Source organism: Anneissia japonica, unplaced genomic scaffold (assembly GCF_011630105.1).
Source record: "Anneissia japonica isolate Jap-2015-1 unplaced genomic scaffold, ASM1163010v1 scaffold287834_len5846547_cov211, whole genome shotgun sequence".
Lineage (NCBI taxonomy): Eukaryota > Metazoa > Echinodermata > Crinoidea > Comatulida > Comatulidae > Anneissia > Anneissia japonica.
In genome coordinates, this window is record NW_022704992.1 from 3465137 (window position 1) to 3492775 (window position 27639).

The 27639-nt window shown below is 33.5% G+C and overlaps 2 protein-coding genes across 5 annotated transcripts in view; one reads left to right on the plus strand and one right to left on the minus strand.

Annotated features, from left to right (window-relative positions):
* LOC117104846 (ras-related protein Rab-5C-like) overlaps positions 1 to 3955 on the minus strand; it is a 16107-nt gene extending 12152 nt beyond the window's left edge. Inside the window, exons 1-2 of one of the 2 annotated variants that reach the window (XM_033245688.1) lie at positions 3806 to 3955; positions 1677 to 1970 (exon numbers count right to left, since the gene is read on the minus strand). In XM_033245688.1, coding sequence (XP_033101579.1) covers positions 1677 to 1836 — 160 coding nt within the window. In that variant the 5' untranslated portion in view covers positions 1837 to 1970; positions 3806 to 3955. Of the gene's footprint in view, positions 1 to 1676; positions 1971 to 3477; positions 3623 to 3805 lie in introns of those variants that run through there. The other variant, XM_033245689.1, reaches the window with a different exon arrangement.
* Positions 3956 to 5415: 1460 nt separating this feature from the next.
* Positions 5416 to 20884, plus strand: LOC117104927 (EF-hand domain-containing family member B-like). 3 transcript variants are annotated; one of them, XM_033245866.1, is made up of 10 exons: positions 5416 to 5666; positions 8335 to 8394; positions 8797 to 8940; positions 12013 to 12193; positions 13247 to 13487; positions 14312 to 14618; positions 14835 to 15150; positions 16113 to 16294; positions 16590 to 16601; positions 18174 to 20884. In XM_033245866.1, exons 1-10 carry the CDS (start codon positions 5571 to 5573, stop codon positions 18336 to 18338), a joined length of 1704 nt encoding a protein of 567 aa, XP_033101757.1. In that variant the 5' UTR covers positions 5416 to 5570; the 3' UTR covers positions 18339 to 20884. The 3 variants fall into 3 exon arrangements, with proteins under 3 accessions (XP_033101757.1, XP_033101759.1, XP_033101758.1); XM_033245868.1 differs by lacking the exon at positions 18174 to 20884 and adding an exon at positions 17255 to 17290; XM_033245867.1 differs by lacking the exon at positions 16590 to 16601.
* Positions 20885 to 27639: the final 6755 nt, after the last annotated feature.

Genomic DNA, 27639 nt, shown 5'->3' on the forward strand with positions numbered 1-27639 from the left:
TATATATATATATAGCATAGGTTGTGTTGCTGTTCTCCCCATGATGCTACGATAAATTTTGGTAAAAACAATTAATTTTATACATTTAGTATCACAAAAGGAATTGCAAATGAAAAAGGATATGCTGATTTGAAAAAAGGGCCAATTTTGCCATTTTTAAAACGTGTGAGACTTGCAGACATTTTCTATTGTTATTTTTTATGTTATGGCCTTACAAAAATGCTCTAATTTTAATCAAAGAAAAACAATTATACCACCATGGACTCCATAATTTTTTAATGGTTTGCATCAGAAAAAGCTGTTGGCAATAACGTGTAGCGATTGTATGGAAATCAAGCCTTAAAGGAACCTCAACAAATACAATAACAGTACAACATAGAATAATACATATATGCTGGGCTCACGGTAACCGTTCGCTAAATCGCCATTTGAGCTCAATTTTTCACTAACTCCATGCAATGCTTTTTATTTGTGTTGCTGTATGAGTAGTCTTGCTGCAAACGTCATTGGGTGCCTCGCAAGTTATTTTTTATTTGTAATTGTGATTTTAACGCGGTAGATGCAGGGCAGCGGCTGTATGACGTAGACCAAAGGTAGCACTAGCTGGGTTTTTCCACTAAAACACGAGGGCCGATGCGATGTGATGGTGGTCGAAAGAGGATGCCCTAGGCTTAGTATTGGTAATAATAATTTAATCAGTGAATCTATGTATTGTCAAATATGTAAAATACATTTAAATAATTTAAGAATACGCTGCGTGGGTCGGTTAGTTACACAGTGTACGTACTTGTGTTGTACAGTAGGAGAGTAATCTCGCAAGCAAGGCTAGCCTAGCTGCAGGGCCTAGATCGTGTACGTTCTTGATTATCGCGGTAAAAACTTCGGGTGACAGACGATCAGGCCCCAAGCCAATTTTGAATATACTGTAGTCTAGTAAACCACTGCTAGCTCCCCACCCCCAATATCATTCAAAACTAAAAAGAAAATACTGTATAGGCCTAGGCCTACGTAATTTTTCAACTTTTGTGATAGGCTTATTTTCAGCAAACTTTCAAAGTACCTCTTCACTGGTTTGCTAAAAATATTAACTTGTCTATCAAATAACGTTATCTCTTCCTTCCCCCCACCCCACCCTCACCTAGGCAGGGGTGGATTTAAGGGAAACCATCCCCCCCCCTTTTTTTTTTGGAAAGTAAAAAAAAGAAATGATTGATTCTCCTATAAACGCCTCAGAGGTTTATTTTTGGGCGTCTGGAAAACAAAAATACTGTAAACCCCTTAGAGTAGTGCTGTCTTGATCGCCACACCATCTCCTCCCCCCCCCCCCCCCCCCCCCACCATGTACATCTCTGGATCCAACCCGGCAAGATTCTAGTCGGCCACTTGGTTCAGACTCTACAGTACTGTCGAACATGTTGGACCCTATGTCCAGTAAGCAAGTTTTGGCTAATGATTTTTAACAATTTTCGTCAAATTTTGGCCAAAGAAAAAAAAAATTGTTGACTTTAGCCAATTGGCTAAACAAAAAAAAATGTTAGAGTGATCCCAGTATATAGAAATATACATTTTGTAAACAAAATGAATCCACACAAAAAAATAATCAGACAAAATATACATACTGGTTTATTTTTAAGAGAATGCACAATTTTTCAAAATGACAACTTTTAAACACATACCTCCGATTGTAGATTCTTGATATTCATGGAACTGTCCCTTGACAAACCTCAATACAAGACTGCTTTTGCCTACAGCGGATTCTCCCAGGAGGACAAGTTTAAACTGGCATATCTTGCCTTGTGTTCCATTTGGACGCTGTGCACCACCTCTGCTAGCCATTACTAAAGTGTTCCTTGGTTTGTTATTATTACTGAAGAGTTCTTTCTAAATGTACTTGGCAACTAATGCCCAAGTTTTTCTTTTATAATGTCAAGGTCTGGTACTGCTTGTAAACTCGCCACGCCAAATAGTGTCTGAAAAATTTAAAAAAAGGCTAATTAACATCAAGTATAATGGAGATTCTAAATAGACCAAATATGTTTACATTGATTTTATTTATAATCAATAACATCAACAATCAAACATGTTGGATTTTGGGCAATTTGCTTTCACTGTGTATTATTCGCAAATTTTATATTAAAAAATATAAGCACTGAAACACAAGACAGAAAAACCAAAGGGTGAATCATCTATCAAGTAAGAAACACAAGAAGGATGAAAGACACATAAATTAAAAAGAACAAAGTGCTTTTTAAATTTTCTACAATTAAAATAATAAGTAATTGATAAAGAAGTTTTCTTTAAACTATTGATCTACAATAATTACAAATAGAAAATGTAACATTTCAATAACCCAAAAGATTAAAATTTATAAAAAAAAAAAAAAAAAAAAAAAAAAAGCCTGTTATAAACAGGCTTAGTGACAAATTAGATGAAACCAAGTTTTATAATCCTTAATAGTATAACACTGCTCATGTGAAATAAAGTGTTTTATCAAACATTTATATTAATATATTTATTTTCCTGACAGAAACACCTAATTCTTTATCTTACCACCAAGATAAGTTGTGTACATTAATCCAGAGAAAAATATTGTTTAGCTGGCCCATCACAAGATTTAATTTTAAATCTTCTTGGGCAATTGCCTTCTTCCTTTGCTTTATCGTATTTTATTTTCACTTGGATTTTTTTTTTTTTTTTTAAATGATAAAATCATTGTTACTACTGTACTACGATTTTATCGTTTTTCCATGATTATGACGTCATTTGAATTTATTTGTCAAAATAATTTATTATCGTATACATGATAAATCGTTATCGAATCGTCCTAGTGTAAAAACTTCTCTTATTTCTTTTATTTTCTATATGAACAATTGCTTTTCAGCTTATTATCATTATCGTTGCAAGTATAAACAGGCCTTTATTCATCATTATTTTGTAATGTATTGTTGTATTTTGTCAACTGTGGGCAGGCGGCGCCAGTGTACAATACAGCAGTACAGTAGGGCAGGCCAGATTTATTCATAGTGTAGCTAGTAAGAGTTAGCTGAAAGGGTAGCCTAGGCTAGGCAGAGGGCCCTGTGATTTTCTTGGCTAGCCAAGCCAATCTGGCTAGGCCTAGGCCATTAGAGGTATTAGGCCCTAGGCCTAAACATTTTTTTACAGAGTTTGATCTGAAATTGGGCAAATGTTCTCAAGTCAAAAAGTTAGTTAAATGAATTAATATGCATGTAGCAACCCTACACCATTATTAATAAGATACCCCCGCTCTGTATACGTTAGATCTTCAATGAAATGCTAGGCCTAGGCGAGAGCGACCACGACAGACACACACACAGACACACACATCGTTTCCTCATTGTCCGAGCATCTCGTCAGATGACTAGCTTTCTCCGTGTTGACATACGCCATGTTGGATTATGACGCATAAAAAACTAGTCTAAAAATCAATCTAATAAACAAACTAAAACACAAACGAACTTGTAAAGGATTTTCAATGACATCAAGTATTCCTTTATAAGTAGTCTTACGTAAATTATTATAAATATTACATAAATCGGACAATAACAATCGATTGATAATTCTCCACAAAACACCACCCCAGTATCTCTCGTGACCTGAAAACTGCACACAAAATGGCCTGGTAGATTGTTCAATAGTCATTCGCAAAATGGAGTTAAAGCAACAAATTTACGTTTTTCTATTACATTTTGTCATCTAAAATGATAATCAAGGACTCAAATTTTCATTTCGGATATGTTTCCAGAATATAAAAAGAATCTTTGTTAGTGATTTCAGGACTACTTACCAAAATCATCAATATTTTGATTGCAGTTTAGAACATTGTACAATACTCCCGTATGCATTACGTCAAAAGTTATGGAACGCCAAAGAGTCGATTCGAATAATATTTGTTTTACAAGTGAGTGCTGTGATACTTGTACAGTACAGTAATATCGTTCGTGTGGTATTCATAACATTTGTTAAGAGCAGTAATCCTAATTTAAATATTATTTACAGTACTATGATTTATATCTGCGACCTATAAGCTATTCTATCTAAACCATAGCTCCACTCTTTGTGAGTAAGCTTAAGTCAAGAGAAAAGTGCAATGAGTTAAATTTGCATCAGTATATATCATATATGGTATGATGCTCGCCCTCTTAGCGACTGAAAGCGAGAGGCTGCAGTTCGAATCCCGCTAAGGACACTTTTTTTATACAAATGAAAAACACTGTTTTTTATTATCATTAATCTATTTGTATACATTTAATTGTGTATCAAAATCCAAAATGATTACTTTCTGCTGCCAAATCGACGCTTCTATTTGTTACGCGTAAATCGCGGAGAACGCTATCTCGTGTTTATAAGAGCTTTGACTAACAAGGCGTCTCTAGAGGGATTTGAACTTGCAGCTCGCCAAACAAGGAGAGTGCCATATCGCTAGACCACAAATACCTATTATAGGCCTACGGTATAGGCGTCTATCCCCCAGACACTTTTTATTATACATAGAACTTAGTGTGGACTTAACCAGTCACAACCGAAGAAACCGTACTTTATAATTCAATCGTGACGTCATCACTGTAACTTTCAATGTTATTTTCTTAGCCCTAACATATTTTTTATTAGTGCACGGCTTGATCTGTTTTAGGTTCGTGTGCAAAAGGTAAAAACAAATTGTACAGGTGTATCGTCATAGCTAGGCTATGACATTAAAAAATGGCGATTGACAGGGGCTTAAGTCCCCACCGGACAGGTCAAGCCCCCACCCCTGTCGGACAGAGCTCGTCGTGCAGTCAGACACAAAAAATATAAGCCCACACCAAGCTAACACATGTCTGTCAGAGTCTGAGAGCAGGGACCTCCCTGCTGAGAGTGCCATTTACGGCCATCCAGAGGTTGCTATTCTTTTTAAAAAAATCTAATTTGGGAGGGGACCCCCCTCCCTTAACCCCTCCCCAGCTAGGGCCTACGAGCTCAAGTCCTCCTGTCGGACAGCTTAGCCCCCCCCCCCTAGAAAATATATCCTAGAGCCACTACTGCCTTGCAGTATAATTATTCGTGTAATAATTTCCACATAGTGTATATATGCAACTATATTGCTTAATAGGAACCCTATATTCATCGTGTATCATTATATTAAAGTATTATTTTAGTATTATTTCCCAACAGGCGCGCCATATGTCCTATATGACCTTTACTGCTAATCATAAGTTTATTTTTGGTACAATATTATACCATTATTATTTTTTATTACCAATATATATATATTACACATGTATTTTCACTATATTTCATTATTTTTAATTATACTGAAATATAGCTATTGTGTTATATTCATATATACAGATGCTTAAAGAACATTTGCTTTTGGTCCTATATTGCTTAGCAACGACCCCCTACAAACAATGTAAATGCTAAGAATTGAAGGAGGTGGTGTGTTGAGGAGGTGTAAATAGAGAAAGCTTAGCAGAGAAACAGAAGCAGTGTTACTGTTTGTGTGTGATGTGATTTTTATTTTAGTTCTTTTTATTTAGCTTTTATATTATTGTTCAAAATATTATAACGTTATGGAAGGACAACGGAATAGTATAGATTTAGTATCGTGCCAGGCGATTGGCAGCAATGGAGGAAAATTCACGGATAGGAATCCAGATATGATCACGGTAAGTTCTGTCTGTCTCTCACAGCTCCGGCTGTCCTTCCCTGTTTGCCCTAGCTAGCCTAGCTACGGGCTAGAGCTAGTTCCTAGACCTCTATGAAGGAATAAAAGTGTAATCCATCCAGAAATTCATTAATAATATCGATTTATATATTTTTTTCAATGTAGGCCAGCTAGTAGTAGGGCCAGGCCTAGGTTTAGGCTAGGTTTTTTAATAAATAATATCTTTATTTATACTATTATAGGCCCTCCCTAGCCTAGAGGGCTAGGGGGGGGGGGGCCCTACCTAGACCTAAGAAGGTCTAGCCTAGGCCCTAATTATTAAAATAATATTAATTATAGGCCTTACCACAACCTGCAACACGGTTTCCTAGCCTGGCCCATGTCGTAGTCTTTTTTTTTGTCTCTCTTGCTTGTTTTAATATTTTGTGCAATAAAGCAATTAAAAATATTCAATATTGTCCATGATTTCAATGGTTTCATTTTTAATTGAGACTATTTTTTCAGATACTAGGCCTAGGGTGGCCTAAAAAAATGTATGCATGTCATTTTTAATACAGTACTTATTGTATAATAAGTACTGTATTAAAAATGCATCAAGACAATGTTTGTATGCTGATTAAATTAATATAAATTGCTTCAAGTTTCATTCAGTTTACTATACAGTAACCAGAAATATTCTAATAAATCATAAAAAAGCTAACATTATTTACTTGACTAGGCCTAATCTAATTAAAAGTTTAATACTATGCATGAACCTAAATATACAAAATTATTAATGAAAATTACAATAAGAAAAAGAGTGTTTGGTAATGGGAATTAGATCAATAGGAAAGCTAGTTGGTTGCATAGTCAACAAGATGGCAGAGTAGTTGAAGAATCAATATTGGGTTCAATATTATAGAGACAACAACAAAGGCAAGAAAGAGGAAAGTTAGTAAAAAAGATCAAATATGAAATGAAGGACATGATGGAATGAGATTGAACAGTGCTTGAGGATGGACATTTGCTGCAGAGTAAGATTGATCATAAAGTTATTTGAGAGAGGCAGGGTGTTTAGCATGTAAAAACTTTTTAATCTTGAATAAACAATTCCAAATTGCAAAATGCCAAGTCTACCTCAATATTTGAGTTTTAGGGACCATTAAATCAAATAATTGAAGTCATTTAGGGTTGAGTTAAGCATAATAGGGGATTATTTTTTAGATAATTAGCTATTTTTCTTGTTTTTAAATTCTGAATTATACTCCAATAAACTGTGGGTTTTTGAAGGTATACATTAAAAATCACTAAAAAAAAAGAATTAGTCTTGAAATGTTTATGGAATGCTAGTTATCTTTATAAAATATTCATAATCCTTATGAAAAAAACTGTTTTTTTTTTTTTTTTATGGTTGAAAGCAGTTTACTTCTATGAAACCAAGCAAAATTAAATTGTTTTATTAATTTTGTTTATTTTAAACTATAATAAATATTTATATAATGCTTAATTAATTTAGAGTGTTATGTTAATTGCACCAGCCTGCAAGTTCATACTAAACAATCTTAATCAAGTATTCTATCAGCCAGTTAACATAAATCTTTTCAAATTAATTACTTTAATTATTTTCACCTAAAAAGTATACCTACCATTTAATTATATTTTACATCCTTTTTAAAGAATTTTTTCCACACGAACTAGTTGCATGCTGTGGATAACCTTGTTGGTCTTGCACCCAAAACTGCTGCCCTGGAAAACAATGAGTTGCTAGCTTTCTGTCTTGGCAGGCTTGTTATATATTTGACATATTTCTTGGTTTTAGGTCCCTTCGTCTTAGAGATATTACAGACCAATTTTTATTTAATTTCAAGTTTTTCCTAAATCCAGTCTAAATAATAAAGTGTTTAGTGCAAAGGCCTCTAATTAAAAACATTATGTGTTATATTAATGAGCAGTAGTTTATTATTGTTACTACAATATGGTATTTTGTGGCTGGCCATATGGTAAGTTGGAATGATGCTGTGTTGTTTTGTTTGACGAGTTTTAATTTATATTTACGACAGTATGCTATTTTGAATAGATATTACCATCACATACAACACAGACATAAAGTATCCTGCAGTTTTTAATCAAGCATAATATTGTATGGTCTTTCACTATTTCCTTTAATTTGCCTTTTGGGGTTTTTTTTTAATAATATAATTACAATTAGTTGTATTATACCAGGAAGGTGCTATTATACCTGATGATACACTATGCATAACATATTTACTGCCCTTTTATATAAATTATGGATACTTGTTTTGAAATTGCATATGGTATTCAACCTTAGGCTTAGTAAGACATCTATTTTAGAACACACCTTCAAATTCCAAAATGCAACCTACAACTGAAATAGATATTTAATTTCCTGTCCATTGCTCCTCTATTGTTCATTGAACAGCCTTGGAATTCCAACATTGACTCCCACTTAGTTCAGCTTTTTAGAATTAATTTCATCTCATTATCATAACAAAAGCCAATATTTAAGACTTCCCATGTAAATTATTATCACCATAGCAACTGTATTTGCTGTATTGCTATGGAGACATGTCTTATTCAACATTGAGGATTTAATTATTGTACTTCATAGAAATCAGGATGTAGGACCTAATGTATAGAATTGAGTTTTAAAAAATTGTTTGTTCTTTTAGGCAGGAAAACTGATTACTATGCCAGAAAATACTGCCAGAGACTGTCTCAATATACCAAGGGTAAGTGTATTTACAATCTACTACAATTTAAAAATCAAACTTATTATCATAATAGAACATATTATATGTTCATAAGTTCTTTTTTTTAAATGTCTCTTAGTGGTTAAGTTTTATACAATGTAAACTGAAAAAGATCATCAAATCAATTGGAAATGGACTGTGAAGACATTTTTAAGGTGTTATTCATTTTTCATAATTTATATGTAGTATGACACATAGTAGAGGGTGGGGTCGACTGTTTATGTACAATGCTCTTTTATAAAAATGGAAAAATGACAATCATCATTTTATTATATAATATATTTTCGGGTGTGAGGAAAGGGGGAGAAGGAGATCAAAGAATAGAGTATGTTTTGTTTGTGATCCCTAGAACCTTTAATGAAGTCTCAATGTATCTTATAGGTGCAGACGCCAGACACTGTTAAGAAATTCCGTAACTTTACCCATCCAGAACCTCAAGTCCAACGAGTGTTCTATGGGAAGGCTCATGATCCTGATGTTGCTTCCACTGTTACTCATGGTGTTCCAACTTGGGGATCCTTGAAGGTAGGATTATGGTATCTCTTGAAATACTCATTAAACAATTAGAAGGATACTCCTTGTATTTATTGTTTTAAATTCCTTGTTTATAGTCCAGTAGGAGTTTACATCTAGGTGTAAAAGAATTTTGTATAATAAAGGATGAGATTGTCATTGCAGCCAGATCTTATGTCCAATACATGTTAGAATAATGGATGTATTAAAACCTGTAACAAATGAAAAGAGTAAAAAAAATAATTTAAATCATTCTTGTTCCCTTCATCTTCTTCGGGTCATTTCATTTCCATTATTTACAAAAATATGGATCAAGAAAGTTCTATAAAATCTAAAAATTGGGACCGACTTAATTATGAATAGGAAAATTTAAACTTTATTGACATACAGTATTTGGTGTTTGACATTCAGAATTCAAACTGTATTTAATTCAGTGGGTAAGACAGCACTGTTTCACTAATGTAGCAGCCCTTAGAAATATTTTATCTTTACAAAACATTTGTCATTAATTTCACTATTCATAATCAAGTATGTTAATTAAGGTTGAACCTTAATTCTTGATTATATGTTGGTGATCATTTGTGAGGGTTGATCATTAGGCGTGCATTAGCAAAACTTTGACAGTGTAGTAATTGATTACACATCATCAGCCACTTCACGACAGACAATTATTTTGGAAGTGTTTTTTTGGGCTTTTAAACAAAAAAATGGCGAGGTAGTTATCTCTCTTGATAATCATTGTAGTATAAATTCACCAAAAGTATCACTTGATTTATCTTCAATGATTTATTCCTTCAATAATACATATCAATTCTTTGACTGTAGAAATAGAATTTATAACGATAATTAGAAATTTTACCTTATTTAAATCCCTGTAATTAGTTAAAGTCTCTAACATTTCATTTAGAGAACGAGGATTTAAAAGAGGACTTATATTATTAGTGTTTAATGGATGATGTAATACCTTATAGATGATTTATCGACAATATAATTCCCGATTGTTTGTACACTTTCCCTGAAGAACTAGGAATCAGTGTTTGAGAAACGATGCCAATGATTTATGTGAACAAGTGTCATAAGTTATTTACAAGCGTTTCCCCCAGGTTGCTACTCTCTCTCTCACTCTTTTCTTTCCGTTAAAAAAAAATCCATTTAAAATTTAAACATGGCAAGTTTCTTTTTTGTTTTCTTGTATTCATGTAATTTCCATATTTTTTAGCAAATCTATAGCATAAAATAAGCTAAAGTTGCTACCAGGAGAATAAAATGTTGAAAAAAAATTGATTGGGAAATATGTTCATTTCTTATCAAAATAATCATTTAAAAATCTATGTAAAATATTGACAGTATTTATATAATTCACAAATTTGCGATGGTTATTCTTATATTCATATTATTTGTATATTATTAAATGAAAACTCAATAATTTCCGGTAGGTACTTTCCAGGCTTATCACATATCGAGTATGCTAATGAGCTTTTGTATCTATGGAAACAGTTCCAGGGCACTTAAGATGAATGGAATCTGAGTATTTTTAAGCCACTTACTCAAATTGGAAGCTCTAACATAATGAAGTCATCAACGTTTTTTAAATGCAGTATTAGCATGCGTGTGCATGATTATACTTAGTCCAGATTAACTTTAACTAAATTAATATTGAAAACTCGCCGACCAAATTCAGAATGTGAAAATGTTACAGAATACTGTGTACTTTCTATTCTCCTATTAAAAAACATTGAGTCATTATAAAGCTTATTATTCTCTTCTACAAAGTTTTTGATGACAAATATCTATGATTTGCCCATTATTTTGCCCTGATAATGTCACATATTTGTAAGGACAAATCACTGGTGTCACATAAAACTTGATACTCTAGTGTGGACAGAAATTTAGGGAGTGGAGTTGTTATTAGTAAAAAACAAAATTGGTATCTCATAGGATTCGAACCAGTGAGCCTGGGATTAGACGGGAACCATAAAGATATAACTCCTCTCTGTTAGTCTACTGTAGTTTAACAATCTCAAGACTAAATTTGCATAGAAAATTACCACCACAATATCAATTTGAACTGTATAATTGAGTGTACTGTAAACCAGGTATACTCTGTAATGCCATATATTTTCTGTAGCATAATGTCACTAAAATTGATCCTTTATAAAGGGACACAACCCCCATAAATAATTGTCAGTTCCGAAATCTTGCTGGCTTTACATGTCACTGTTATCATATTGTTCGTATTAGTCACAAAAATAAATCTTTCATCACCAAATCTCCAGGGTTTGTCAAACCATATATTTTATACAATCTCCCCTTCTTTTTTACATAAATTACATTTAGAATTCTACATTAATTCATCTGAAGACATTTTATTATTTTTGTGTGAACTTGAAGCAGTCGAGCTCTGTTTCCAGTGGTTGCTATTTACTTAATTGCAATTTCTATCTCGGTAAGGTTTAATCAACGAGAGATTTGACTAGCGAATAGGAGAGTATTACACGTTTATTGCAAAGGCTACTTTTCTTAAGCAAATTTTACAAAGTGCTCGGATGTGCAAAATTGAATTTGATTCTTAATACATCCCGGTCTGTCATTAAAGATTGTTTCATAATGGCAAGAAATGTGGATTTGAGCAGGTGGTACTTTTTATTTTCTAAGCTGTTGTAAGATCTAAGTTTGGACACCAGATTTATGTAAAATATTTAGATGACGAGGAAAAGGAAAGAATTAGAAGTAATTAGCAGGTGAAATTCTATAGAAAGGGCTTTATTTTGATACATTCTTTTGAATGTATTAAATTAATAGAACGAATACAGTTTTATTTAATATCTTAAAATATGTATTGTATGTTTTCATTAGTATAAACTGAAAGAGGAGTAACCATGACAACTGATATAAATTTATCTCTCTTTTATTAATGAATACAGTATTTATGAACTGTATTACTTACAAGGGTAGGTGCTTGCTTAAACAAAAATGTATTCAACATTAACATTTGCATTTTTTAGTGTAATTACATCCAATTTATTTTTATACTGTTGTTCATAATGTAATTTTTTTTTTGCATAATTTTTTTTTTTTTTCCAGGCTGGTGACCTCGTGAATCAAGATCCAAAGACATTATTCAACCAGCGATATCTGGACAAAAAGGAGACATTATATGCAAGCAAGCAGAAGGCCCCTCTAGGCAAGTCACATGACCAACGACCTGGATTACCTGATCGAGTTGATATATACGGAACATCTTTTGGATTGAAGAACGTCTTTGGTATGTGAAATCTTCACCGTTATATAAATTGCTTGATCCATCAGGTTTTATTTGACTATCCAATTAAGGAATTGCACAAGTCTGCAATGGCCAACTGACTGCAGTAAAAAAAAAGCCATGATTGTGTTGTGTTGCGGTATTCTTCAATGAAAGAATGGAAGTTGAGAGCTTGCAGGTAAAGTGTCTCCCCTCCATTCTCATAGACCTGGGTTCAAATCCTGTACATTTCTTGCAAAAAAACCCTTTAATACTGCATGTAGGCCTACTGTTCCATGAAAAAAAAAATAAAATTACATTCAATTTGTTCGTTTTTTAATCTAATACGTCTCATGACACCATTTTGAGATTTTAAACTTTGTCCACACTATCAATTTTTTTTTTACTAATAAATGTGATGTGCCCATATTTGGGTATAATATGACATCATCATGTCCATTATGAGCACATCACACAAATTTGATTTGAGTACAAAGCTTAAGGCCCGTCCAGATTATCAGATTTTATTGGACAAAAACATGTGATAATCCTGAATATGTCATGATGACATCACATCATGACCATATATAGGCACATCATGAATATATTTGGGCATCCAACAGTTTTTTTTGTTAAAGAAAATTTGATAGTGTGGACGAGGTTTAAAGCACCACCAGATATTTGCAGCAAATGTTTAAATATTTTAGATGATTATTTGAATGATTATTACTCCATCCCAGACTTAAACTGATCACTACAATGTTTACAGGTTCACAAGTAACTTGATTTAATTGACTGTCTGCTTGTTGCCATAGTGCTGGTCTGTACTAATGTTGACTATATCCAATCCAAAGTAATTTGGATATTGTCATGCACATAATTTGCGATGCATTCGTACAGAGATGTACAGGCCAACTCAGGTCACAGAATGCAAACACATGTAGATCCACAAAGAATCTTGTTGTGTTAGAATTGAATAGACCTATATAATACAATCTAACAAACAGATCCCCTTGTTGTCAGTGTTATTCAAACATTAGCTCTAGTGACTCAAACACATCTCTTTTATTCTTACAGATGGCACGGCTGGCGAATTGGTTAGCCCAGACAAATCTTATGAACAGGTCGAACTCGAATCTATGCAAGGAAAGGAATTGTATAAATGGACACACCATAATTTTGAAGTCGGAGAATCTGTAGATCGTAATTACGATTGGTCACGTTATCCGAAGAACAGCACTTTTGGAATTCCAACACCTCATGAAAACGATGGCAAGCATGTGTATAAATCATTGAAATGGCTGAGGAATGACCAGTTGTAAGTGTTTCGTAATCTAGGTTATTATTTTGATAATAATGTAGGTATTATTTATATGGTGCTTTATACGGAAAGTGTTACTCTACTAGTTGATGGAAAAAGTGACAAACATTTTTAATTGGTTAAATTCGAAAAATCACTCAAAAATCAACTGAAACATTGAATTTGCTCATTTAAAATTATCAAATAGATTAACTTAAATAATAGAAAGGATGTAATTAAATATATTTTCATTGTTTTCGAATTTATACTACAAATATCCTTAAATTGATTACCAGCCATTTTGAAATGTAGGTAAAATATTATTTATGCATCACTTAAGTTGTGGTGGTTTGTTATTATAACTCTATTTTTTCAATTAAACTTCCTGAAATTTATAAAGTAAGCAATATAAATGTTATGACAAGGACAAAAGTTCTTTATTTTCCTTGCTTGAACAACAGTAATAAAATAATATAAATCATCAACACACAGTGTATCAAAAGAAATTTAGAATAACCAAAAAGAAAAGGGGATTTCCAGAAACGAAATGGAAAAATCTGTGTGTAACTAATACACTCGTTTGGACAGAAAAAACAGAGATATAAAGTAAACAATAACAATTTTGAATTTTATTCAAATTCATTAGCTTAACACATATCGTCTACTGTGGGGCCTACTTAAGTCTGGAAATGGAATGAGGAAAAGGGCTAGTCATATTTAAAATAGTTCAATTTTCAAGAAAAAGTAACCTTCACTTGAATTATCTTCATGCTTTATTTTTTGTCCAATTATTTGGTTTTACTGTAAACCCTTTACAAGGTCTGGCTTTTTTATTTCAACAGGGACAAAGGTACAAAGGTAGTTTCCAAAAGAGTGAATGATTTCCGTGAGCGAACACAACCGCAACTTGGTAAAGTACATGATCCAATCAAGGACACAATGAGAGTGCCGGACGATCACACCTTCGGGATTTTAATCCGTCCCGATGAGTATGGAGCAGGAGATCTGATGCATTGCCGTGTTCCTGGTACTTACCTACGAGGTAAAGAACGGCAGCGTGGACTCCTTGCAGCTGTACGACAACAACTTAAAAAGGCGAATTATCATAATTTTAATGATCTGAGTGCAGCATTCCGGCATTACGATAAGGTAACTCTTCATATGTGTGTAATGAATAAGAATATTATTTTTTTGCTAATTTTTTAATACAAGAATGTTTTTCGGATTGTAGTTATAATTTGAGGTTAATGCAAATCACAGTAAAATAATTATTCAAGGTTTTTTTTTTATAATATATTCATGCTTGCTATAGCACCCCATATAATGTAGTGGTGTTTGACTGGTTCCATTGTTTTGATATCGTAGAATGGTGATGGTAGAATTGATATCAACGAGCTTCAGGAGTGCTGTGTGCAGTTCAACTTGCCTGTAGACCCAGAGCTACTCATCCAGCTTACCTCCTACTGTGACGCTAATAGAGATGGTAGCATAGATTACACCGAGTTTGCAAACTTCCTGAACTGGCAAGAGAAAATGACCAGTGAGGAGAAACTATTGGCACCAGGCACGGCTCAAACTCACTCGCCGGAAGTGATCAGTAAACAGATTGACAAATCTATTGGAGAACATAGGACCTCTAATTCCATGATAAATGCAGTTGTCGGTGGCGTCTGTACACAAGGTAATTTTTGTAAAAATATGTCATTACTGTATAGTTTGTAGAATATTTACTGGTTTAGTTTTCCGATTTTTTCTTTTTTTGCTGTTTATTTTCGCAAGCATCTTGATCATTTCTTTAAAATGGATATATGGATCAATCTTATTTATTATTATTACAATTTTTATTTGTATAGATGTAATTTTTGCCCTACCTGACGTGGAAATGTACCGAATACTCAGTACATTTGAAAACAACTGCGAAAAAAATCGCAAGTTGTTCTCGGATGAGACTCGAACCCACGATCCCCAGATCACTAGCCTGGCATCATACCTTTACTTTTTATTTGATTGGAGTTTTTTTTTTTAATGTATTGCTTTCAATTACTGTATCATCATTAATTTATTAATACAATTATTACCATTTCCATTATTAATTAATAATGATTATTTCCATCAGGATGATATAACTAAACTGTGAATTAATTATTAACATGATTGATAATTATAATCAATTCAAGTTTTTAAATTTTTTTTGTGTAAATATTTTGACATTTTTAATTGTGTTTCCCATTTTCAATGCTGGTGGTTGAATTTTTTATATTTGAACACTTTTGTTATAACTGGTTTTCTAATTGGTTTGATGTTTACCTGAAGATATAGATTTCTTTCTTCAGATCATATGATTCCCAGGGGCAATGATCTGTCACAATAAATATAAAGATTTGACAACTTCTTTACAAATTTTATTAGCACAAAAGCTGTGTCAGCGTCATAGTAGAATTTTAATTGAGCTAAATTTGTTTAAGCAGAATGCGATGTTCTGATTCTATGATTCTTTTGTTACAAGTTGCATCAAACTGTCTATTATTAGTTAGTATACAAATAAAACATTAAACTATGAACACAATATAAAATTTTAAGCAAATATACTACCATCTCCATCATAATCATTACCTTTATAATATATTTTTTGTTTTAATTCAGGCTACAGAACTTATGGGGTTCCAACGATACGCAGCGATAGGGCAGCGCCAATTGTTCGTAGAATCAGTGATCGAACCAATTACGGCGATGAATCAAATGCATACGGCTTAGTGAACCCATCAATCTACAGTAACAGAGGTGTTTATGAGAAAGACTTTTTTAAAGCAAGAGAAGCTGAAGAGGTAAGAAGGAATTAGAGAGAACCAAATTTATTATATAGTCTTATTTGAAGCTGATTAAATAGGTCAACAAAAAATTTGTTTTCCCAAATGACTTTTGAAATCGGTACCTTTGAAACCAGTTGGTAATTTTTTTTAAAGAAATTTAGCCTGGTCAGGCTTGGGCAACCAAGTTGTTTATTTCTTTCTTTTTTTTGCCCTATTATTGCCAATTTTTGTTTTCAAACTATTTTTCCCCAATATCTTCATTCACTTTTCTGTTTTTAATTTATTTCTACCATTCTTCATCTTTCACAAGGCATTTTGGCTGGTAAGTGTTATTCAATCATGTTCTACATTTCCTCCTCTATATCAAATTACAGTAATGTTATTGTTACAGTATAATGGTATTGTTGTATTCATCATGGTAAATATGCTTCGTAATTTGTAAACTACCTTTAGCCAATAATTATTTTATTATTTCGATGGTGTTTGCTTCAGGAGATTCAATAGGCCAGGCTAGTCATCTGAAGGTTGTGGGTTTGATTCCCCCAACCAAATTACTTGCAATTTTCTTTAGCAAGTATTTAGGAACATACTGAGCATTCAGTATGATAACATGTCAGAAAGCAAAAATATCATTTCAATTATTATATTTTGATAATTATTTTATTCAATTATTATATTTCGATAATTATTATATTGTTATTAGGCCTATTTATATATTTCATTATTAATTTTCAATGTTTATTGTTTTCATTATGATTTAATTATAGTATTTATATTATTATTATTCTCATTGGTGCATTCAGTATGGTGAATTTTAAATTGTATTTTCCTCCTATTTACAGTGTTGTAATCTACTTAATTTAGCCACATTTTTCTTTTCAATTCACAGTTTCTTCTTTCAAATTTTCATTATTCTTTCTTTCATTAATTCAATTTATTACTGAACTATTATTTTTGATTATTATAATTTTAAAGCATTCACCTCAAACAGTATTTTGGAAGCCATTCTAGGTAAAGAGTTAAGCATAGCATTAAATATTGTAAAATGGTATTGCTTTTAAATATTATGTTGTAAGTTGCTTTTTTTATATATACTGTACAGTACTTGTCTTGTGATAACCAGCAAATTACTATTGCACTGCATTAATATTTTGTTTGCATGTACAATACAAACCATAGTCATATCACAAAGAAATGGTATTTTTAACAAAGGGCAATTTGAGATGATACTTTTGTGGCCAAAATGCACAATTCAGTAGACACTTAGACAAATACCAGTCTCATGGGTTTTTAAAGTTACATGCTTAAATCTTAGGCTAAAATCTTTCTCATCATCATCTCCATCATTGTATGGTAAATTTATGTCCTTTATCCATATGATAACTGTTACTATTATGACCTTGTTGCTACAGTGCAGTGTATTATTACTTTAAGTATTGTTTTGCAATTCTTCAATTAATTAGCAAGGTTTTGATTTCTGAGTGAGATAGGGTCAAGGGTCATGGAAACAGGGAAAGCAATACTGTCTAGAACCTCTGTCATGTTATTAAATGGATTGGTTTCTATCAAGATTTTTACATGATAATAATAAATCTTCAAAGTCTGGCATATACACTATCAGAGTTTTTTTCTTCAGAGACTCATGTGAGAACATAGCATTAGTGTATATTGCAATCTTAAACATTTTCCTCTTAACTTCTGGACAATATAAACATTTTTTTTTAAATTTATACATGTATGCAATTACTATTATTATTATTATTATTATTATTACTATTATTGTTGGTATTATTATTATTATTAAAATATATATTTATAATTATGTCAAGTAAAATCTTATGAAGTTTGATTTTTCACTCCCACCTAAAGTTGTGTTCAACTTTTCTTTCTTCAGGTAAAGAATATATTTGGCAACATAGGAGTGCAGATGGACAGCGAGACTTTTCAGAAGCTCTGGACAATGGCGGCATCACGTAGCCAAGATGGAACCGTAAGCGTTGAGAGCTTCCGCAGTGTGTTAGATGACACAAGTGTTCCTCAGAAACTTACCGTGCAATAAGAATATATGTTGCACTTTGTTGCCTTAGGAGACATCATCAATGATGTTGTCTATTATTACATGCGATACTTTTGTCTGAATTTTAATTACTCAGTATTACACTGGATTATCCTTCCTGTTTGTACAACGAGAATGTACAAAGAACAGTGTTGATAGTGTTAACAATTTTTATGATTTAAATAATTTATATGATGGTATTCAAATAGCAAATTAAAATGGTTATTAAATTCACCAGAAAAGCCATAAAGTAACAAACTTTGAAACTTTCTGATAAAAAAATTATTTTAAAGTGCATTTTATTTATTATATTTGACTTTGTTTTTTTTTATTTATGTAGTGGATATGAAATGCAATGCGGTATGCATCCTCCTCCACTCTCTTGGTAGACTTGCTACAACAAGTCCATATTATAAATTTTTTTGCCTTTTATGCTGGTAATTATGACCTCCAATTTCATTCCAAATTATTCACTTCCGACCAGGTATACACTTATAAATTGGACGAATAGAGGCAAACATAGATGAAGTGTCTTGCCTAAAGACACAAAATTATATTTATGACCAACAATGACCTGTAATTAGAAGCCCAATGCCATACACACTGTGCCCAGTGGTGGATCCAGGGATTCGAAATAGAAGGGGAATTTTACAAATGGAGGGTCTACACCACTTCACCAGCACCATGCTTGAGGGTGAGGTAAGAAAATTTATGATTATGGCACCACCAGATGGCCGGAAATGGCACTCTCAGACTTAAATTTGGATATAATTTCTTTTTTTGTCCATTTTTTTACAATTTAGAAAAATGTAGGTGGGACTTAGGCCAGCTGAGTCCGCTCCCACCCTCTTGAATCCAGCACTGGTGCTACATGCTATATTTTTTGTTAAGTATTAATTCTTAAAATAATGTTTATATAAGGTACTGATAATTTCAAGAAACCAAAGTAATTTGATGTCTGTCTGTCTTGTTTAAATAATCAAGTGTACTTCAAACTACATAAGGTTGGTTAGCACTAGAGCAAGTTAGACTTGTTTGCACAACGCTGTAGAGTTGGTGTAACATGTCTAAATTGCTCAAGTCTAATCCAAGCTTTAGGCAGTATACGTTAATAGAAGATTGTGAGTATGACAGCGAATGCAATGTTACGAGCCAAAATATAATTTGTGTTGCCAAGGTCCGACCAACCCAAAAGTTTAAAAATCTGCGCGGCAGCAGTATATCTTTATGATAAAGGCACTGCTCGGGTTCGTTTGTTTTACTGTAGTTTCTCCACTTCATCAAACGTCAAATTTACCCCACTCGCAGGAGAGTGGCCGTTCTATCAATTTTAATGCAAATGAGCAAAGAGCTAATTCTTCTGTTATTTACGTTTTTTGGTGATAGTTTTCAATAAACTCTAGAATAAAGTGATAAAATTTTAATATAACCTGAATGCCCGACCCTGAAAAAACTCTCACTGTACTTGGAAGTTATCAGATTTTGTTGGCCTTATGATGAATGTCTGTTTTGTTTTGTCCTTGTTAAGTTTCGTTACATAGAATGTGATAGAATTTTAGTGACTACTGTTTATGAATTTTCCAATGGTGCTATTTGTACAACTGATACTGGATCTTATATGATTACCAGTCAGTTTTAAGTCATCACTCAACAAACCTTGAATTGTATATATTAATGCTGTAAATACATTGAATGTTATACTGTACTATCAATTGTCATATTATGTTATTATACTGTACTTGTGTTACCTGTAACGCCAATTTATTATGGGTGAAAAAATAATTATATGTAATACAGGAGATTTCCAAAACAATTGTCAGCAAATTTGATAATTAGTTGTAAATTATTTTATATCACATTTTATTTATTTTTACAGATTGTTAGCACAAATTAAAGTATTTGCTTCTATATTAATTACAGAGCACATGACAATATTTTTCTGTATAAATATGAATGCAAGTTAGGCATAAATGTTCCTATCTTTTAGCTTTCCACCCGGCATGCAAGCTTGATTTAAATATTGCCAAAAGTGACGTTTGCCATAGTCTGGCTATTTTTCTTCCCATCATACATTTCAAATAGTCAATGATATAATTTTTGTGACTAATGAGATAGATTGTATAGTTTTTAGATAAAATAAACTTTCAATAATGTTTTGTTTTAATTACAGTAGTACATGTAAAATAAATATAGCACTGATCACATGATTTACACATTGTTTGTCCTTTTAATCTAAGTGTAGAGTTTTAATATTTACATGTAGTTACATGTTACAATTTTATTATGATTTTTTGAAAATGAAAACATCATTAGAAAGGTCCATAACCGAGTCTTCACATTTTATAGATTTTTTTTATACTGTACATAATAAAATAACTTCAGTTATTATAATATTAATAATTACTTATACAGTACCTTTATTGAGAGTTGAAGTTTAACTTCAAAAGTTTGTAAATAAGCAATTAAGGTGGTTTATTATTAATGAAAAATATTGTTCACTTAACTTGTATGACTTTATGGTATTCTAATAAAATGGTGATGCACAATAAGGGTGTTTTTATTTTGTCTTATTCATTTGTCAATAAGAATCAAATAGATACTTATTCAATTAAAAAATTTAATACCGTATTGTAAAAGAATTAAGGTATTAAAATAATACAAAATCTACTGATTTACAGACCAATAAACTACAATTTTTTTTAAAATTATACACCAGCCAATGTAAGTTACTGTACTTACAAAGTAGCCTACAGTATATAATTAACTTAACAGCTTCAGTGGTGGCGCCAGCAGGGGCATTTCCCCCCATCGAACAGGCTTAGACCCCCCTGTCATCCGACGACACGACTAGTTTAACGGATCAAAAATTTTTTTTAAATAATTACCTATTAAAATAACGTTATTTTGATTGCCAATCCCTAATACTGTGGTCTAAAAGCACATTTTGGACCACACTAAAGCTGCATTCACACCGAAGCTGAATTCGGTTCGTATGGCTAACAAAACGAAAAAAGAATATTGAATCAGTGGTAAAGAATAGAGGTGCGTATGAACCAATTTCGGATTTGGTGTGAATCTACCTTTAACCAAAGAGTATAAATAGTACAAGAGAACAAAGTCCCGTTCGTAAAAACGTCACGCCTGTGTAGGACGCCCACTAACGGTTGTATATTCTTTTTATTACCCAGTGCAGCGCTGCGCAGCGCGGTAGAAGTACGCCCACTATAAACTCAGTAAGCAGAAAACAAAAGTACAGTATCTTGTGGAGAACAGATAAACAGACAAACCTACTGTGCGCGGTGGAGTACTGGGTAATAAAACACATACAAGCGTTAGTTGGCGTCCTACACTAGCTGCGTAGAGCGTATCGTTTTTTTACGCTCTCAATGAGCGTTGTTGGCTCTCTTGTTCTATTTATACTCTTTGCTTTAACCATAAAAACTCTCCCGGTGAACCCTACCGGGGATATGTTTTTATTCCAGGTCGTCAACTGAGGCTTCTCAGCCCCTCGGTTTGGACCCCTTCGTTGGATATGTCAGGCCCCTTGTCAGCAAATTTCTGGCGCCACTGCTGCACAGCTAAACACAGAGTATATATTTAATAAAAATGTTAGGTGGATTAATTTTCATGAGGATTGAAGATGTTTCAAAGCAGGCTCAGAGTTGGACCTTAGCCCACAAGCTACCCATGTGGTTACGCAGAAACTGTGAGGCAACAAGTTGGATCGTTTTCAACAATGATCTGATCAGAGTGCCACTCTCACAATCTATAGTCTTTCTTTGTCAGAGAAGTACTCGCAAATAACACAGATTGGTTGTCCTGAGTGTCAGTCATTTTTCGGTTGACACAGTGAGTAAACGCTTAGTTTTTAAACAAATTCCTATATTGAGGATTTGAACCCAGTACACATGAATGGAAGGTGAGCACACCAGTTACCCCATTCAAATACTGTACTACATTTGCTTTGGTTTGAAATAATATACGCATGCAATTCAAATTTTATATTTATTTTGTATAACAACTTTTATTAACATTTCACTTTTCATTTTGTTTATCTTCAAAGTATCTGGAGTAAACGCAGAAGTGCTGTCATTTACCTCTACAGTATTAACATTTTTTTCTAATTCTAATATTTTGTAGAATCATAAATACATATTTGTAATATAACTTCTGACTAAATAACAATGAGAATGTTTCAGCAAAGCTGTTTCAACGTCCTCATAATAACGTTTTGTACTTGCTATATATATATATTAAAAGCAACTATTTCTGAGTGAGGAAAGAAATTTATGTATTTTTTACATATTGGTAGACTAAAATCAATTACCATATTTATTAAAATAAACGCCCTGGGGCATTTATTGTTGAGAAAACTTTTTAAGGGAGCATTTATTCGAGGAGGCATTTATTCAAGGGAGGCATAAATTTATATAGTAAATATGACTTCGCAAATCCTGGTATCACCCCCGCTAGAAAGCTTTAACAAATTAAAAGGTTCTTTAGATCATATTTCAGATACTATAAGATAATACAGGAGTTTTATGCAATTAAAATTTAAAAAAAATAACCTACAATAGAGTACTAATTGAGTACTAATTTTGGATGAAATAAATGTTTGTTGAATTGAATTTGTTGAATTGAATTGTCAAATCATGAGGTTACAGTACTAATAACAGACCAACCAAGGCCAGATTTGGATGTTTTATGGCAATCTTTAACTAGGTCATGTAAATTAGACATGAATATACTAATGAATTTTTAAGAACACCATTGGTATAAACCCAGCTAACAATTTCATGTTTTAATAATTTTTTAGAGTTTGGTGTACAAAAATACAAATTTATAACATAAATTCACAACTAAGAATATCTATTAATTGTATACTAAAAATATGAAAACAAAATTTTCCTAAATTTTTTTTTTCAATACCATAGAAGACAATGCTGACTAATCATTTCCTTATTGGGCCTAAATAATGTTGCTATGTCACTGCTTTCTGCAATGTTGTGTTAACATTAACATCTTTTTCTGATATACCCAACCATGTTTGTAAATATTATAGTAACATTTTGTTGACAAAAAATTAATACTGTACATACTATAAACAAGGTATGATGTAGTTTACATTATACAGATATTTTGTACAAAGTTTTATACAAGCAGGATATTTACAAGCAGTTAGTCAGAATGGTTAAAATATGCACACAAGACTCTATTACCCGATTCACACGTACAAAAATCTTACCAAATGTAACAAAATGTAACCAAAAGTAACATTTTACGGCACGTGTGAAAGTACCTCCGTGTAATATCCTTGTAAAATCTCGGAACGTCTCGGTAATCTTTACCAGCCTCGCTGAGGCTGGTAAAGCTTCCGAGATGTAACATGGATGGATCTGCGCATGCGCAGGGATTTCAACACAACAACAATCTGCTGTTTCACTGGGTTCTTTGAATTTTCTTCCTTCTGAATACGATTCTGATCCACTTGAAATAGATAGGCCTAGTTTTTCTCAATGATGAATGAATTACCCTTGTTATTGATGTTAATTAGTAATGGTAGAAGAAGAAGATATACATAAAATGAACGTCGGGATGGTGTTAGTACTATTACTAGTATTACAAGAGTCGACAGAAACGTTGGAAGCTATGCCTAGTTTAGAAGTAGTAGTACAGCAGTTGTTAAGGGTATTGATTGCTTCGAATGTTTACTGCGATGGTGAGTTCAACAGTCCATCTGTGACAGGGGTTCTCAACTAGGCCTAGGCTAGACCTATATCGCAGTAGGGGAAAAATGGTTCATTGAATAAACACTGAATAAATTTTACACAACCTTGGCATTACCTTACAGACGCGTGTGAATGCTTTTTATCTCGGTAGGAATAACTCGGGAGATCGCTCGGTTACAATTTGTTACTTTTTGTTAAATTTAACTTCATGTGTGAATCGGGTATATGGTGCAGACAACCTTTAAAAACTTCCATAAGTGATGAACAACCTTTCAAATAAAAGAATAAATTTGATTGGTTGAATTCTATAACAAGCAGCAGGAACAGCATGTTGGTACTAATGATGGCTCTTCTCCCACAAGTCTAGGCGATGTTAAACTTGTAGCTGTGTTTGTTGAGGTACTAGTTGTGTTGATTCCATTACTTTTGGACTCATCTGCAATCTTCTTTTCATTATCTTGCGTTACCAGTTTGGTTGCTGGAAAGCAAAATAAGACATGAAAAATTTATAAGATTGCATAAGATTCACTTGTTTCTTAACTACTGTACAACAAGTGCCAGAAACCAAAGAGGCCAAGGCCTGTAATTAGGCCTCCAATGTTGTTTTGCATTTGATGTGCAGTGGACGCACATTTTGAGACCACTGGAGGGGTCGCCTGCAGGGTGGTTGTCATGTATTGACCACAAATTATGAGGCAGATTTCACCCTCCACACCAACCTCGCAAATTCTTTTGTGTTGTTACAGCTTATTTTCCCCTGAATACAGCATTCCTCCTTATTGAGCAAACAAATTGTTGGTGCTGCATGTGACACTGTTAATCATACTATAACTACTCTACTTTTTGGAGAGACCCTAGCCTAGGCCTAGCTTTATATTTAGTAATAGGCCAGAGCCTAGTAGTAGTACTGTACTGTACTAGTACAGTAGTACCAAGGCGAGGACTGTAATTATACTTCCTTGGATATTTAGCCGAGACTTTTTTTGTACCTCGCCGACCGCAAATATTGAAATTTCGAGAAAAAATAAAATTTAATTTTAGGGCAATTTAGTGCACCCGCTGCGACGAAAAAGTGAAAATTTAAAAAAAAAAATTTAATTTTCTCCTTCGTCTGGATGTTTTTGGCAAAACTATTTGTTAAATAAGAAAACAAAATATTCTTATTTTTATTTTGCCTTCCGATGATGATCTGAAAAAAATAAATACGCAAAGCAAGGAATAAAAAAGTCTCGCTTTACCAAATGGTTGTACTATGCGCAAGGCCTAGGCAACTACTGGAGCAGGAGTTCATTCAGGTGTGATTCATCATCATCAGGACACAATGCTATCCTCTTGAGTCGTGACCTTGGTTAGGCCTAATTTAATGAAACCTGGCAAGGCCCTATTCCTGGTCTTCCTAGCGGGAAGATACCTTCCTAGGCCTAGCTAGCCAAGGACAAGTTGGCCTAACCTCCATTTCCTTTACTAATTTCATGTATGCTTTTCTGCTTTCTTTCCTCATCCTTATTCTCCTCCTTTCAAGTTTCCACCTCCTCTCGTACATGCTTATTCTCCTCCGCTGTCTTCTTATAAGTAACAGTAAACATATTAGAATAACGCGTTGACGTCTGTTGTTAAACATCTCACTGCATCGATATATAGATCCCTATATGTGTCACGTGTGTAATTTCCAGGCCAAAAAAGTAGTACCGTACTCGCGCGAATAAGCGCCCCGTTTGAATAAGCGCCCCCATCAGTAATATCATAAGATTTTCTTTTTAGCAATAATCCAATCAATCCTGGACTGTTGTTGGCCTGATTTGAGCTGCAGAGTGGAAACACATTCTTTTTTAGGTCAACATCAAAATGAGGATATTTCTCTTGGAAAGATGAGAGCTCCGATCCCTGGACAGACAGTATATTTCCAACTTAACACTTTTTACATACTTGTCTATACCTAATCCTACTCCTCTTTTTCTTTTTCCGACCTTTAACACATTCTCATCTGAGTTTTCAAGAGAAAATACAATGATCCTCCCATCCTGCTAATCTCAATCGGCCGATCGGATGTCCAACAATCTAACCACTATCCACCACCACTAATTGCATCTGCTATTTTGCTGTTGTAAATATTCACGCATTCTTGTCATGAGCCATGTTCTCTTGAGGATTATCTTTTCCGCCTAACCACCATTCGTTCTGTCATTTTCATTCAAAAAGTGCCTCTTGAATTTAATAATTTCCCATAATAACCCCTCGATTTTCATCTATTTCCATAAGCGCCCCCTCATTTTCCACTCTGTTTTCATAAGCGCGTTTTCATAAGCGTTTTAAATAAGCACACCGTTTGAATAAACGCCCCTCAGAAAGTGCAAAAAATATTTTAAGCGCCCGGGCGCTTATTCGCGCGAGTACGGTACTGTCAGGCAGGTCACTCTGCCATGGTAGTCCTGTATTTAGTAGAAGTAGCCAATTGCAGAACCTTCTTTGCCAGATAGCCTGTACTCCAGTAAGCCAAGCCTTAGTTGGTAGCAACGTCACAAAAAGTCACAGTACACCTAGACAAAAGTTTCCGTTTCCTTTGCAGACATGGGCCGTTTAATAGGTCTGCTTTTTGTGTACATCTACTGCTTTAATTGTTATTTTAAAACAACGCGCGCAGCATCAGCATGCACTGATCTCTCCATTTATAGTAGAGATCAGGGTAGAGATCAGTGGCAGCATGCAGACTATTATCAGGTCGTTGGTGGCGATATATCTTATTTTTAAACATAAGCTATAATTTCAATATCCACGGTACAGTACTTTAACTCTAACCATGCTGGAACCTGGCGAACTCAGCTCTGAAAGTCAGGATTCCCAGTCGATTCTGAACGTAAACGCTACAGGTTATTTCGTTCCCTAGTTTAGGCCTACACTATTTACAATACAGTAACTGTATCACAGACTTATTATCACTAGACTGTGTCGGTATTTTCCAAGACCAAGAGTTTCAAAAAGACTCAGTCACATGAGTTACCAACACCCTGAAAGATTTGAAATGCGTCTATACCAGTTGGCTGGGGGAGTAAGGGGGAGGGGGGTGGAAGGGCCACTTCGGGGTCAATAGGTGAAGCCCTGGTGGGCGCTCTGGAATCTGAGCATTTTTAAGCTGTTTTAAATCTATTTCAGGATGTGTTTGTTGACAAAATACCGGGTACTTTTAAACAAAAATTTTTAATTAAGCCCCCGGGATTAAGCCACGTACAATTTAAGTTTCAATGTAGGCCTACATTATGTTTAATTTGAGCACCCGAACTATATACACAAACATTCCATTACTTAACAAACAAAAAATGAATAGGCACATTGATCAAAGTAGTCTAACGCGTCAGTCAGGGGTGGCGCCAGGATTTTCCCGATGTGGGGTGGGGGGGGGCTGTCTCTTATACACATCTAGATGTGTATAAGAGACAGGAATACAGCATGTAGATAGACATCAACATAAAAAAAAAAACAACAAAAGACAGACAAAAAAACAGAGACAAGTGAAATTAGGCAAAAAGATGCGTTATAAGTGATCTTTTTTCTTAATTTCCCCCTGCATTACCTTCTTG